The sequence below is a fragment of the Epinephelus fuscoguttatus genome, linkage group LG15, assembly GCF_011397635.1.
Source record: "Epinephelus fuscoguttatus linkage group LG15, E.fuscoguttatus.final_Chr_v1".
NCBI lineage: Eukaryota > Metazoa > Chordata > Actinopteri > Perciformes > Serranidae > Epinephelus > Epinephelus fuscoguttatus.
In genome coordinates, this window is record NC_064766.1 from 23,197,903 (window position 1) to 23,210,608 (window position 12,706).

Below are 12,706 nucleotides of genomic sequence, written 5' to 3' on the forward strand. Positions count from 1 at the left end.
ATTCTCAAACTGTTTGCCCACACAGTTTTTCAAAAAGTGACCATCCTTGCTTGTGAACACCTGAGCCTTTTTAAGATGCCCCCTGTACCTGTTGGTAAATGATACTATCATTTACCAATTAGCTTTATTACCTGTGGAATCTTCCAACAGATGTTTTTTGAGCATTCAACAACTTCCGCTGTCTTTAGTTGCTCCTGTCCCAACTTTTTTGGAACGTGTGCAGGCATTAACATCAGAATAAGTGTGTATTTTACAAAAACCAATACGTTTATCATTTTGAACATTACATATCTTGTCTTTGGACTTTATTCATTTTGAATATAAGTCAAAAAGGATTTGATTGTTATTATTTACATTTTACACAGTGTTCCAACTTTTTTGGAATTGGCGCTGTATTATGGAGCTATGAAAACTCCCACTGACAAATACATTAAAATACAACCAACAAAATCCTAAAGTCCAATAGTATTTATTTTCTTTGATTTTCTTTTTGTAGTTCTCCCCAGAGAGCAAGCCATACTCTGGCACAATGCAGGACCATCTCTACAACTGTGGTGTCAATGCTGATGAGATGAGTTGGGTCTGTCCTGCTGTCCAGTGACTGTGAGGCGACAGTGGCAAGGAAAACTCCCACAAGAGGAAGAAACCTTGGGAGGAACCAGGCTCTCTGGGGGGGCCCATCCTCCTAAGGGCAAGGGAACCATCAGCTGCTCCTGGCCACAGGACATCTTCTTCGTTCATCCTCCAGTCGTCTTTCTTGGTCATCTGTTGTCCACCGTCACGTTGAACAACTGCACCAAGAAAACAGACAAGATTAGGAACTCACTTACCTTCCTTGTCCCGCGGCGGATCTCCTGGCTCCATGATGGTCATCCTGTCTCCGTGTGATGTATCCAGGTCCCTCAGTCCGACATCACGTCTTGACTGTGGCAGGTCCCTTAGTCCGACATCACGTCTTGACTGTTTCAGGTCTCTTAGTCCGACATCACGTCTTGACTGTGGCAGGTCCCTTAGCCCGACATCACGTCTTGACTGTGGCAGGTCCCTCAGTCCGACATCACGTCGTCAGTTGGGTTACACTACTGAGAATGAAGACAACACACTTGATATAAACACTATGTTGGCGCATTTAAAAATCTCTCTCTTCTTCAGGACTTGAGTTAAGGATGTGACAGTGTTGTCCTCTTACTTCTCTTGTAGAACAGGATGTAAGCACCCCTCTTCCGCTGCTCACAGACTAACTTGCTGGACGTCTTAAAGACCATTGAATCATTGTAGGTGAGCCAATGATCATCTGGTTTGTCCGGATTGTGGTCTGGGTGGATGCCTTGGCTGATGTAGTGTCCTATTAAGAGAGAGAGCTTGATTAATATCTTGAAACAAAGTGGAGGTTATGAAGGTTCCCAGCAAGCATTTTTTGGTTTAAAAAACGTAGCCGTCTACATGAAGACCTGACGTCTAGGCTAAATCACGGCTGAATTTGGGCTGTCAGTGAAAATTTGGTAGACGTCTAACCATAGCCAAAGCGTAGACGTCATCAATTATACAGCTATGTAGAGACCATGTCCAAAAAATGGAGATAAACATATTTTAATTACTGTTGACTCTCCATAGGTGATTGTATATCATACCGCACGCCATCTGCAATGGCGAAAATTACATTTAATCAATTTCAAAATTAAATTGGCTAGATTTGGGTTACATGTAGCTAGACTAAATCGGAGCTAAATATAGCCAATCCGTTTAAATCACGACTATTGCTTGCTGGGTTAACTGATAACAGACAAAGGGAAATTTTTCAGCTCGGCGTATAACTCACCTATAAAGCATTATTATTTATTTCTTAACTATTCATAAAACCATTAGTTACAACTTAGAGAGTGGTATCAAAAAGATTCTGAATATGACATGATGTTTAAAACTTTTATGGTTTTCTACATAAAACATAAGAAGGTAGCAGAAAAGAGTTCCAAATAACGCAGAGTGCTAATAACTAAATTCATCAATCAAAAGGAAAAAATAACCATCAATTTCACACAGAAAAGGATAAAGTTCCACCAAAACTACTCAGAATAAATAAAGTGAATAATTATAATTGGTTAATTCCATCAGGACCTGAAACGTTTCTATCTACAGCATGACAGAGGACGACAGACGGTCACATTCAGCCTTCAGTGTGTGCTTCTCTTACCCATTTCTGTGGAGCCAAAATGGCTGATGGCGCTGACCAAGCTGTAGCAGCCTCCATCCTGTGAAGGAACACAGTTCATAAGAGTTAGCTTCACACGTACACACACAAAACAACAGCACACACTGTACACGTTTACTTTCATGTGAGCCTGATTTTTGTGTTTCTGTTTTTCTTTACCTGTGTGGAGGAGACCGGCAGGTCCCTTGTCAGCCTGACAGGGTCATCAACCTTCTCAAGCTCAAAGAAGGGAGAGTAGCGAAACCTCTTCAGCTGCAGGATGAGCACTCTGAGGGAAAAGATATGAAAATATGAAAGGATTAATGTTAAGCCTAAAGACAAAGTGGAGCAACACATTCTTATCCTAACTCATCAGATACTGACGCTTTGTCAGTGGACCTACACCTCAAAATATGACACCCTAGGTACCCCCCTGCGTCAGCTTTGGATATTCAGGGACGACACGATAATCTACGCTCCTTACATGCATTGTGTTTTTTCAAGATACACTTCTGTTTTCACAGGAAATGTGCAGTTTCTGCTCGTTACGTGCATACGTTCTCTCTCAAAATAAACTTGAAACGTAGGTAAAAGACTTCCTTTTTATGTTTACTTCCTTTCTATTTCAGGTTTAGGCAACTAAAGTTAGATTTAGACAAAAACCAACATGGTTTGGCTTAAAATAGGTTCAGTCGTTACCAATGTCGTTATGTTACATACGTCATGTGACATACTTCAGTAGTGTAGCGTGCTACACACGCTAGCACACTATGTTATTATCAAAATAACTCCACTGATTTTGGTTTCACACTGAAAGTGAACAGTTGTCTCAGAGCTGAAAGTCCAGAGTCTGTTTGACCCATTCACCTCCCCTCCTGCCTGCCCTATACAGACTTTCTTTCCCTTTATACTACAGTTGTTGCAGGCAGCGTCACAAACTGCTGCTGCCCGCTGCGTGTCATACTGCCACAAAGGGTGCCTCTGTGCGGCGGTGTCTGACGCTGAGATCAACTGACTCTCAAGGGTCCCTCAGGGTCAGTGGACCCCAGTTTGGGAACCAGCCAGGTTGGGAACCACCCAGGTCAGGTGATCATTTATGTCAGATGTGATGTCACTTACTGTGGCAGAGTGAGGAAGGATGATCTGCAGCTTGACTTGTTTCCTCCGCAGTCACACCTGAACTCCACCTCCGTCTCCTGCAGAGCAGCACAGAGAAACAGGCTGTGTGTTATGAACACAACTACAACACTATGAGGGGTCAAACGTTTCACCCAACCACACTACAACGCGTCATTTGCGCCTACTTAGGACACATCAGATCTAATCAAACCGCGTGAGTGCACGCCTACATTTTACATAGGGTTACTATGGAGAAACGAGTGTTACACACACGCCCGCTACATGACGCGCAGGCGTTGTGCGCTCCACTCACACGACACGCTCACACATCTTATCAGTATGTGTGCACAGCGCGTTACAAACGCTACACATACACTACACTTGCGTGTCTACGCATGCACGTCCGATTAACAGAGTTAGCATAGCGATGCTACATGTCACACGTCCGTAACACGACCCATTGTTGCTTCAACAGCTGACACTTTTGACCCCTCTGATTACATGACGTGTCTCCGCACACACGTCTGATTAGCATAGCAAGCTATTTAGCATAGCGATGCTACGTGTCACACGTCTGTAACACGATACGTTGTTGCTTCAACAGCTGACACTTTTGACCCCTATGATTACATGACGTGTATACGCATGCACGTCTAGGCGTGTGCAGGCATTGCACGCGCATTGCATGTGTAACAAGTACACGGTGAATGCACGTGTAGTGCACGCGAAGCAAGTATACGGTGATGGTTGCACACGCAATTTACACGTATCAAGTACGCAGTGAATGCAGTGTTCGCTGATACATTTGACCCCTCATACAACACGTCCACATGCTCAGACAGAGGCAGTGTGTGTGTGTGTGTGTGTGTGTGTGTGTGTGTGTGTCTGTAGTGCTTGTTGCATGATGTTTTAGATCAGTCAGTGATCATGTGACTGAAGGAGGATTTGTGGATTTTACCTTAAGGTACTCCTGGAGCATCTCCTCCACAGAGCCTCCAGGGATGAGGTCTAGAGACAGGTTTGTGGATTCCTCCTGTCTCACTGACTGTGCTCCACAGCTGCACATTAGAGACAATACACATTAATATTGGCTGCAGTGGTCACAACACAGTTTTGTTTCATAACAGGACAAGAGCAGGGCTTATTCAAGAGCAGATCATAAGGTGGCACCATTGAAAATTGACTGTGTGTGACCCTGAACTGTGCCGTCTCACCTTTTGCATGTCCTGGTGTTCTCTATTGTGATCACCAGGTTATCCTCTACAGGGCAGGTATAATGTGTGCCCATGAAAGCTGCTGTCTCCTGCAGCAGAGGGGCCAGACCTCTCATCTGTTCCAGGACTGTAGTCAGGAACTCATGAGCGTCCTGAATACACAGAGAAGAGTTTAAACACAGAGCCCAGACAGTCAGGAGGTGAAACAACAGAATGTGAAGGCTGCTGACTCACCTTTTGCTGAGTGTCCCAGAACTCAGGTGCCTGGGCAGAGACCACATCTTTAAAGGACTTCAGGAGGGAGATTTTAACTCGTGCGTCTATGGACGAATGAACGTCCCTGACATCCATCAAGCTTCTGCAGAAGGCGAGAGGAAAAAAAGAGACATTTTTGCATGTGTTTCATTTAGTACTCTCGTTGTGGAAAAACTTGAGAATGACGTAAGTGTGAATGTGTGTGTGTGTGGCTGCTGTACCTCATCAGTTGAGCCTCAGGTACTAAGCTCCAGACCTGCTCCATGCGACTGATGCCCCCAATGAAGTCCTCTAATGTTAGGAGACTCTGCAGGCTTGCTCATATAGCAGGTCTGCCCAATGTTTGGAAATCTGACACAGAAACACAGCGAGTCAAAACACACGTCAGTATTCATTCTTCACTGACCAATCACAAACAGGTATTTCAGTTTGATTTGACGGATTCATCTCTCATTACAACTTTGATTCATGTGCAGATGTACTCACCCGAAGCACTTGATGGGGCTATCCAGAGACCTATCAGTGTCCCAGATGACATTTATTAGGTTGCTATGGAGATAAAAAAACAACAACACACAAACACATGGTTAATAAACAAGCAAGAGGCTGACAGACCAGAGTGTGTGTTTATAAGCTGCTGCCTATGTGACAAAGTTGGTTAAGCAAGCTACGCAAGAGGCAGAGCATACACAAAAAGACTCCCAGGTAAAATAAATAACGTAAAATATTTTAAGAATACTTTCGCTACAGGATATCACTGCAAGATTTAAGAATATTAGTCAGTGAATATAAGAGGAATTTAGAAAAACAATCAACTGTTTATGTTCCTGACAGACACTGAAAGCAGCATGGAATGAATGTCACTACCTCCTCTCAGGGTTTGGTGAGTCCGTCTTTTTGTCGTTGGTGATGTTGGCTGGTGAGACACGTTTTCTCTGTTGGAGGAAAAACAAACTTGAATTGTTCAATAATGCAAACATAAGAATTAACTATATCAGTACTCTCACTGAGTCCTGGCTGGTGAATATCTGGTGACACTGGCTCTGTGAAACATACCCTGTGGTTGATCGACAGCCAACGCCAAAAATTCCTCACGGCTTGCTTTTGTGACGCAGTTTGAGCGTCTGAGGTGGTGACAGTAGGTCTAAAGAGAAACATGGTTGGTTATTTTACAGAGATAAATCATACAGACACGCTGTGTCCTTGTGCTCATCTCTGGAGTTTTGTGGGGAAAATTAAAGAGTTAGCAAACAACATGTCTGTAGAAACAAAAACGCACTCTGAATGAGCGTCTTACCTTTCCTGTGGGGCTGAAGGCCTCCTACCAGGAACACTTTTCTTCTGTAGAGTGAAATCCAAAGCAATATTATGAGGAAACTGTTTTAAACTTCTTTTTTCAGAGCCATTTCCAACTAAAATGTTTAAATATAAATGTTACAGTCTACTAAAATGAGATTAATGTGAAGCTCTGACACTCTGACGTCAAACATACGTCAAGGTAACCAAAGAGGCGATTCCACCAGCTCTTCTTCTTTGGCTGTCGGTCCTCCCAAGCTGGCTTTGCTGAGCCTGGAGCAGCAGGTACATCCTGGACACCGCCACTGGTGGTTAAGAGAGACACAGTTAGTTTTTCTGCTTTGAGGCCAGATAAATGAATCATAAATCATTTGCAAGAATTGTTTCCAGAAAAAAATCACTCTCACAGTTAACACAATCAGAAACAATTTATCAAACTTAAACACTTGACACTAAAAACACTAATCTCAGACAGTTTGTACATGTTGCCTGTATATTTATTATTTTATTTTTTTAGCGCTCCAAGATTTTACCAGTTAAAAAACAATGAGAATTTTGCTTTCAAATCTCAGGTCTGCAGCTCTGGCACTAACTCTTAAAGGTTTGGATTACGACCAAGAAACTACATACTAAAAAATGTAAATACTTGTATTAATACTACTTTATTTCTGGTAAAATCCTTCTAAACCCTTCATAAAGACTGCAAATGAAACAGACCACTGAAGTGTATTTTGTACTGAAGTGTATGTCCTTACCTTGTCTGATGGCTGGAGTGCTGTTTCTTCTCATCAGACACAGTCTTCTTATGAGATCCTTGTTTCTTCTGTTAAGAACAAAGAAAAATAAGATGAACACTGACTGAAAATTAAAATGCCTTTATAGAGTAGTCTGGGAATGAGTCCTAAACCCCGAAAATGAGTTTGCATTTTTGCACACTTGGTTTCCTTGTCTTGAAGTCAATGAGTTTTTTGAATCTGGTTTTGGTTAGGTGCCTGAAATATGGTCTGTGCTTAACACCAAAGACTTCCACATTTTGTTCTAGGACATAAGATATGTCAGCAAATATCCCACTTGTGAAATTTTAAGCCTTTAGGTGTCTTACAAAGGTGGTTGCTAACGAGTGATTAAATGAGACTACAGAGTGTCATCACTTTGACAGCTTCACAGCCTTGTTGGGGCAGTGAATGAAGTAATTTAGATAACATTAGCTTTTTAATTCCGCTGATTACATTTACACTTCAAAAATCATAATAGTGGTGTAAATATTTGAAGATTATTTGCTGTATAAAACACACAAGTATCATATAAACTGTTGTTTTCCTGCAATAATCGAATATAAGGAAAATCCTCTGCTTTTGTCGAGGAATCAGGGTAACACTAGCATCTGTGTCCTACAAAAACCTCTAGATAGACTATAATTTGACTGCAAGTATCGAAAACACACTGAAGTCATGGAAACTTTTCATTTCACAAGGTCACGTTAAAGCCGTGGATCTACAGAAAGAGAGACAAACCTTTCGGCCAAAAATACGTTGTCCGAGCATCTTCGCGTGTTGTGGATCTCTTTTGAAATTCGAGTCAAGTTGTGATGTCCGTCTGCACTGTTTGACTGCTGTAGTCAAACTGTCTGTTGCAACATTCCACTTGTACTTACCAACTTCTGGCCCCACAAAGAGGTTCTACAGAACATGACACTACGTTCTGTTCCAGAACACATTCTGCATCTTTTAATTTTCATAATGTGAGCATCTCTGTAATATATTCAAACAAAAACAAACCACAAGCTACAACAGTTTCAGTGTTCTTCACATTGACACAAGGAGTTGGCGACATGGAGTTTAAATAACATACAAAAAATGTCAGGTATAAACCAGAACACAACAACACATGAGATACACATCAAATATGTTGATACCATTCAAAATCAATGCAAATGGAGCCTCTGGGATTTTTCCTTCACCAAAACATAATAAGATGGATTAAACCAGAAGGAACGGCATTGATTGCAGAATTGTATTCATATAATGCGACTGGCCAGAACCTTTCACAGTGTTATGATAAGCTGCCGGTCAGCCACATGACAGGTACCCTGGGTGCATTGGTTGTTGACGTTCTGGCACACCGTGTCAAGTTCTGCCTATAACATGCATTGTCTTCTTTCAAAATAAACACACTACATTAATGCATTTTTGCCTTCAACAACATACACAAGTGGTTAGGTTTAGGAAAAAAGAACAGGGTTTGGCTTTATAATCTCACAGAACACAAACACTGCTCTCCCAGGGTGAAAGTTAGTGTTTGTTGGGTGTTGTGGTTTGTTGTTGTGCTGTTAAACTATAATGGTAACCAACCAACGACCTCGGAGTGAGACTAGGTTGGTCAACAACAAACGCAGAAGGATACCTAGCGTGTAATATGCAGATGTCAAAAGCACCGATCAAGTGGCAATAGGTAGTGAGTTGGTTGGTCAGAATCACCTGGATATAATTAATCTACTTTCTCTACTCATCCAGATCATCAGCATCTTCTTCTCGTCATTTTCACCACCTTTACCACCACCAGTGTCTAGACCCTGCGGGGGTGTTCCTTATTTGACTATGGACTCATCACCCTCCTTAAATCACACCATCTCGTGGTCTCATTGCCGAAGACGTTGCACATTTTTCATTCTTATGTGCACATGCTAATAAATGTTCTTTTTACGATAAAGAGCGAGTCTCTCCTGATTGAAATGTCAATAAATTACCCTCAAGGCAAAAAGCCTTCAGCTCATTAATGACGTAATGACAGCTTCTCCTCATTTGTAATGAAGAGCATGTTATCCACAAAGGATCTCCTGGAATAGCTCCTATGATGTCTCAGGAACATAGAGGACTTAACACAAATAGGCTTTCAGCTGCACTGCTCCCAGGCTCTGGAACTTCCTGCCCCTATACATTCAACAGTCTGACAGCATAAACTCCTTCAAATCCCATCACAAACCCAACCTTTTAAACAGTCTTACTGATTTTATCACAGCATCAATATGTGTCTGCCCACACATCTCTTGTTCTGTGTGTTATTTTACGCTCTGTAACGTGACCTTGGGTGTTTTGAGAGGCGCCTTTTAAATGAAATGTATTATTTCACAGTTATTATATTAATTGTTTTCAATGTAGACACAGGACAGGCACGCTCAAAAGTTAGAGCAATGCTGTCACGATGTACAAAAATTCTCAAACGTGATGCAAGGTGCAACAGATACGCCTTGAGATAAACAGAGTTCAACTTGTGGAACACAACAGCACACACTGCACATCATGTGACAGGTACAACCAGTCACAGCAGGCAGATATCTCTCCCTTCTTCTGTAAATATCAGTCAGTATGCGTTTCTCAATAATCAAGTTCAGCAGTTCGCACTTGTGGACTTGGCAAGTCCATGCAAGAGTCCAGACTTCCCAAGAATGGGAGGACGGTCATTTCTGCTTTTGGAACAGCGGCAAACTTGATGATGTCACCACCTCCGCTCACCTTTGCTGTTGTACTGTGATGTATACATGCATTTATAATAAAACAATATAAACACAGCCCAGCTCTGCGTCTTTTCATAGACATTGTAAGAAATTAATATATTTTACATTATATTTTTTAACGTTTCAACATATATAACTGACATACAAAAACATATAAATAGCCAAAATATTTTCAAAAAATATCTTATAAAACCTTTTCCCCACAGCTGGCTTTTGATCATATTTAATCTATATCCAATTCCCGCAGCTGGCTTCTGATTATAATGGTGGTTATTGTGATCGTGAGCATTGGCAAATTGGAAATCAAAAATCAATAATTGACATGGATCGGAGAAGGCGTCTTGGTGCAGTTATTGCAGCAGGATTGCTGTACCTGCAGGCTGAGGAGGAGGCTGCCCAGCTGAGGAGGCAGATCCGAGAAAGACAGCGGAGAATGAGGTGGAGGATGAGGATGAGAATGAGACGTGCTATGCTTGCATGTCTCTTTTGTTTTATATGTTTGTCCAGTTGTGGACAAAGTACCCAGGAATATCACAACAAAGAACAAAAACTCAGTCACAAGTAAAATGCTGCAAATCTGACTTGAGTAAAAGTATATGGGTATTGTCAGCAACATGTAGGCCTACTTAAAATGTTAAAAGTACTCATTATGCAGAGTGACCCAATTTCAAGGGTTGTAGTCATCATACACATGAATATGTATTGAGTATTAATTGATCAATTTACACGTCGGCTACATGTAAGCAGCATTTAAATGTTGTCATGGTAGAACTGATTTTAATACCTTTCACTGGTGCACTAGTCTAATGTATAACAACACACATCAACTTGTAAATATTAAACAACAACATATAAAACAAACTATCTGAAAAGTAACTATAGCTATCAAATAAAAGTAGCTTCAGTAGAATGTGCAGTATTTCCCTCTAAGTAAATGGAAATACCCAAAGTACAAGTACATCAAACAGTAGCTACTTGAGTAAATATACTTAGTTATTGTCCATCACTGCATTTGTCTCATCATTATGCTTTCTGTCTACATTTTTATGTAGACTTGGCAGTTTACCTGTTACACCTAGAATAAAACAAAAGCAGTTTAATATTGGATTAAGTCTAACATTTTACTGAAGTGTTGAGTTGTAGATTGTGGTGCTGTTGAACTGTTCTGGATTACAATGACAGCAGTTTCTCATTTAGTCTGTCCTCACCAAATGGGATCAAACAGGTCAGATGTTAAGAGGAAAATTTTATTCAGCCACACATCAGATAATCAATATTTAAAATATTACAATAAATACAATTAGTCTTTAAATACAATAAATAAATTACAATAAATTCTTAAAATCATTATTGAATGGTAAAAACATAAATGAGCAAAAGAATACATACAAAGAACAACAATTAAATTAACAATGTTACAACATTTAATAATATAATAATATATCTTATACACTGAGACTGAATGTTGCCCATTAGACATACCCCAAACGAATTAAATTTCATATTTAACCACTACAGAGATATCAGCAATGAATTTCAAAAGGACGACCCAAGAGAGGCTGCTTTCGGTGGGGTAGCCTGAGCGCTCATACACACGTTTATTATCTATGAGCGCTGACACCACTGTCATCTAGTGGGACCTTGTAATCTCAGTGGGAATTAGTTAGTAGTTAAATAAATAAATAAAGGTTTGTTTGAAATATAGTAATGATAATACTGGAGGATTATGTTATCAACAACCAAAAGGAGTCCTTAATTTGCCTTTATTGTTCTTTCCTGACCTTGAAAATAATATTTTGACAAGACAAACTTAATTCAAGGCTCTCTTACTTCCTTTTCCCAGAGCTTTCATCTGTATTGCGCTGTCTCCAGCGTGGCTGTAACATTAGCTAGCTCAGTGGTGCTAGTTGATCTAGCAGTAGATGCCTGCTTCCTACTACGCAGTGATACAGTTGGTGGGTGTAGCTTGGTAGGAGAAAATAGTTCCTATGTGAAACTGCTCACAACAAGGTCTGTGGATTATCTTCAGTAATCGGGTCATGATTTCTGGAAAGAGACATTGCTGCTGAGTTTCTCAAATTGAGGCTAGTGTTAGTTCAGGCAGGACACAATGTCAAGCGCAGCTCACATCCCAGCTACATCAGCTGATCTCAGACAGCCCATTAAACCAGTATAGCAGCTGACTGATGAAGGGAGTCAGCTGATAGATCACATGATTTCTTTCTATGCAACCAGTTGGTAAATCTCTTCAGGGCACCCTATTTAAACTGCCCTGTCTACTGTTGCTGCTTCCTCTGCAAACCGCTTTGCAACCCGCCTCCACCCCAGCTCCTCCTTTTCATGCTGTGTCTGACTTATCAATGTCATTTCTGTTGGTCATTGATGCTGCTCTCCCTGCTTTAGGCTTTCCATGTAGGCACATGGAAGGGCAGGGAGATGTGCTCTTGGTGCCTCAGGCTTTCCACATGAGCACATGGAAGGGCAGAGAGGTGTGCTCTCTCCGCCTTCTGCTTTCCACGTAAGCTCATGGAAGACGCTTTCTGCATAGGCCTGGGAAAGGCAGAGAGGCCCCAGAACAGAGCCATAATGCCAAATATTACACTGCAAAGGGAGCATTCCTGACAGAAATGTTATTTTTGGCACTTTGAGCACCACAAGCCCAGTGTCATCTACTTCCATTATATTGGAGAGAAGGCAGACATCTTTACGGAAGATATGTCCAACATTCTGCAACTCACACCAAACAATCTAGACTGATAAAAGGAGAAATCTTTTTTTTTTTTCATTTAGGGTGAACTGTCCCTTTAGAGAGAAAGAGCTTGATAATGCACAGGCTGAACTGAAATACCTCTCTCTTGTCACACTCAGCCGTAGCCTGCAATTGGGGGAGAGATTAAAAGAGTGATGAAAAGACAGCCTGCAGGAGCTCTGAGAGAGAGAAATCAGAGTCAGTGGGAGTAAAATGTTTCTCCAGCCAAGCACTGCTGAACTAGTTGGCAAGTATGTGCAGTAGAAAAATTGACGTTGTTTCACAATTTAGACTGCTCTACTCACTCCTGGGAAAATTAATGCGCTATAATTCCCATGTAATCCTGAGCCAAGAGGGTGTGATTATGTGAC

The 12,706-nt window shown here is 41.2% G+C and overlaps 1 protein-coding gene and 1 long non-coding RNA gene across 2 annotated transcripts; both read right to left on the reverse strand.

The window, feature by feature from the left end:
* Positions 1–823: 823 nt before the first annotated feature.
* On the reverse strand, positions 824–5,041 carry LOC125902013 (ubiquitin carboxyl-terminal hydrolase 37-like). The gene is made up of 9 exons (XM_049598099.1): positions 4,998–5,041; positions 4,756–4,879; positions 4,522–4,673; positions 4,266–4,365; positions 3,308–3,384; positions 2,369–2,477; positions 2,192–2,249; positions 1,190–1,345; positions 824–1,082 (listed from the first exon to the last, which is right to left on the reverse strand). The coding sequence occupies exons 1-9, from the start codon at positions 5,039–5,041 to the stop codon at positions 1,075–1,077; spliced, it is 828 nt and encodes a 275-aa protein (XP_049454056.1). The 3' UTR covers positions 824–1,074.
* Positions 5,042–5,262: 221 nt separating this feature from the next.
* On the reverse strand, positions 5,263–7,296 carry LOC125901603 (uncharacterized). Its single transcript, XR_007450997.1, has 6 exons — positions 6,828–7,296; positions 6,269–6,377; positions 6,074–6,117; positions 5,833–5,920; positions 5,644–5,711; positions 5,263–5,325 (listed from the first exon to the last, which is right to left on the reverse strand). It is a non-coding gene; the product is annotated as an uncharacterized LOC125901603 (long non-coding RNA).
* Between the last annotated feature and the right edge of the window lie 5,410 nt (positions 7,297–12,706).